Source organism: Athene cunicularia, assembly GCF_003259725.1.
Source record: "Athene cunicularia isolate RWA chromosome 3 unlocalized genomic scaffold, athCun1 chr3_part1, whole genome shotgun sequence".
NCBI lineage: Eukaryota > Metazoa > Chordata > Aves > Strigiformes > Strigidae > Athene > Athene cunicularia.
In genome coordinates, this window is record NW_020799097.1 from 5,839,764 (window position 1) to 5,842,816 (window position 3,053).

The 3,053-nt window shown below is 38.2% G+C and overlaps 1 protein-coding gene across 1 annotated transcript in view; it reads left to right on the plus strand.

The window, feature by feature from the left end:
• The window catches only part of RUNX2 (runt related transcription factor 2), a 151,991-nt gene that overhangs the window by 4,946 nt on the left and 143,992 nt on the right, over window positions 1–3,053 (plus strand). Inside the window, exon 3 of the mRNA XM_026846423.1 lies at window positions 1,018–1,122. Within this exon, the coding sequence (XP_026702224.1) occupies window positions 1,018–1,122 (105 nt within the window). The remainder of the gene's footprint in view (window positions 1–1,017; window positions 1,123–3,053) is intronic.

Sequence of the window (3,053 nt, forward strand, 5' to 3'; positions counted from 1 at the left end):
GGGGGGGGGGGGGGGGGGGGGGGGGGGGGGGGGGGAAGTTTTAAGTGTCTGGTAAAGTAGCAGCTAAAATGAGCATGAAGGCCGAAGATTGCTGACTGTTTTATTGAGTCACTGTTGTACGCCCACCTTTTCCTGTCTTGAAACAGTTTTCAGTTTTGACTATCTGACATGACTAACCGTTGCATATCTAACAGATTACAACTGTCAGTGAGTCTCCCGAACGGGGGCCAGCGCCTTGTGAGAATGTGTGCTCAGACGCAGGCAGCTCCCTTTTATTTATTTCTTTTTAATGTTTTCATTCAGCTAAAGGCTGTGGATGATCTTGTGCAATCTCTGCGTGAATTCAAACTTTGAAAAATAAAAAAATGCAGACATCATAGCAATGTACGTGCACACAGCAGTTTCTCACCCTCACAGGAAAGTTGGGGGCTTTCTTAGTATTTCATAGATGGAATATATGTAGGGGAAAAAAAGTGTTCCGGTAATAATGATATCATCATATTATCCCTGGCATATGAAGGACAGGAGACACTGATTCCCTCTTAAAATGACTCCCAGGAGGAAAATATATTTTTTCCTCATCTTATTGTAGTCAAGTCAAACAAATGAAATGATAAAACTGTGTGAAGTAAATAACATGTGGCCACATTCTGCTCTCTGTCACACAGCTGCAAAACTGGAGTAAATTTTTAAATTATCTAACTTGCTTTGGATTTACACCACTTTCAATACAGCAAAGAATTTGGCTTGTCTTCAGCAGTGAATCACTTTTGTTCTGTCATTGTATGATGACCCATTATTAAATAAGAAACATTTAGATTGTCAACACATGGACATATTCCTGACATAGAGTAAAACTGAAGGGGAGGAAAACTCCTATGGTCAGCTATGTTTTTAATTTTCACGATTGTGGTAACGACAGGGAATAATTTTAAACGTCTCTTGATTCTTTACTGAACATGCATGTGACTGTTTTCATGTTGTAATCACTCATTCCTTGTTTTTTTCCCTTTGTAGGGAAGAGCTTTACTTTGACAATAACTGTCCTGACAAATCCCCCCCAAGTCGCTACATACCACAGAGCTATAAAGGTTACAGTAGATGGGCCAAGGGAGCCAAGAAGTGAGTATTATATTCTTATTTTTGCACTTACGTCTGCTTAATTTTGTTTAACAGAGACCCATAAATGAAATATATATCTTTGTCAAACATTGGTTCTTGCTCAGCAAAATATGTAAGCACATGCTTAGTTTGGAGTCTATTGGACCACACACATACTTGCATTAAACACACACTTAAGTGCTTGGCTGAATTTGGGCAATCACAAACCTGATTTTCATTCACATCAAGGTCTTGATACATTATCTGCCAGTGTAAATGAGAACTAAACCCACTGTATTTATATATAATCTGATTTAGGCATAATAGATGCAATCCTGCAACATGCTGAATTCCCTAAACTCCTGTGAGCTTCCAACTGAAGATGTTTAGAACAAAATAGGAGACTGATCTTTCAGGATCAGTCCTAGTGCAGAGAGAAAATATATAATAAAGTGCCTTTTTGTTTGCCCTTAAATTCTTTTGCCATCAGATAATTAATGCACCTGGTTAATCTCATCATACATGAAGTTGGTTTTCAGCTATGGACTCATCATAGACCCCTGGGGGCCAAAGAAAGATAAAAAAGTAGTATATCAACAGCATGGTCTTTGTTATTTGTGCAGAGAAAGTCTATTTTATTTATAGTCCAGTAGATTTTCACTCAGTGTGTTTATGTCATAGCAGTACACCTTCCTAACTTACTGAGAATCTTTTTGCAATAATCACTGGCTGTATTTTTATGACAACTGTGTTTTGTCATGTTCTAGCAGTTTTATGGGTAGCACTTATTTTTAGATTCAGTCAAGTCTGGTTAATCTATCATGATTTATACAGCTGTCTCTCTGTCTAGCACATTTAGCTGGTAACCAATCTCACATCATATGGGTATCACTGATGAGCCAGTTCTGGAGTTTTTTCTTAATCTGACTGGAATGACTTTTTCTAAATTGATTGGATTAACCAGGTATAGCCGTATTTAAATTACATTTAGAGATTAAGAATTATTTGATGAATAACCACATTAAAAAAAAAAATCCCTGTAATGGAAGCATCTCAAATAATTATTTTGCCTTTGATCTGCACATACAAATGAGATCTTTAAAGAGTTTTCATGGAGTTTTGTTTAAAATACCACAAAGACAGAAGAAGTAGAAAGGTGTAAACAGAATACACGCAGTTAAGTGTATCTCGTGCTAATACACGCTGCGGTGTCACCTCCTCTTACACGGAGAGGCAGGAACTGAAATGCCTTCTGTAAGAACTGTCCAGGCTGTAGAGTTTCGTCTTGAATAACAAATAAGAAAAAACAAATAGCTGTGGATAAATTTCATTATGTAGATACTTGTGTTGCTACCTGCTCACAGCTGAGGTGTCCGTCACTCACAGCTGACATGTCTGTCTGTCACAGCAAGGGGATTTTTGTTCTGTCTTCTCTCCCTAGCTGAATCGGTCCCCATTTTTAATTTTCATCTGCAGCTGGTGCTCCATGTAGCTCATCTGGAGACACTGGGCAAACTGCATTCATGGAGTAAAAACCAGGGAACAAGTTATGTATCATTTAGCCCTTCCCATTTGGAGGCTGCTTCCATGTATGTATTGAGGCATCTGCAAAAGAGGAAATCTCCCAGCAGAAGACAAAACTGGTGTGAAGGAGCACACTGGTTTGAAAATGATGAGGAAAATAGAGTGGACCACCCTGTGTAACACAGAAAGGGAACCTGCCTGCATTGGGACTAACATTTTGGTGATCAGGGGATTAAAAGTGAGATTGTGTTCATATAACTTAATAAGATTTCCAAGTTCTGCTGGAGTTTAGGCTTGAAAGGCTTCCGTACGTGATACTTGTATGCTATTCTCATTGAATAGTGGAACCTAGGATTGCTCCATAACAGTTCTTAGAGCCTACATTGAGTTATTGTGTCTTTTTTTTTTTTTTTTTTTTTTTTTTAAAA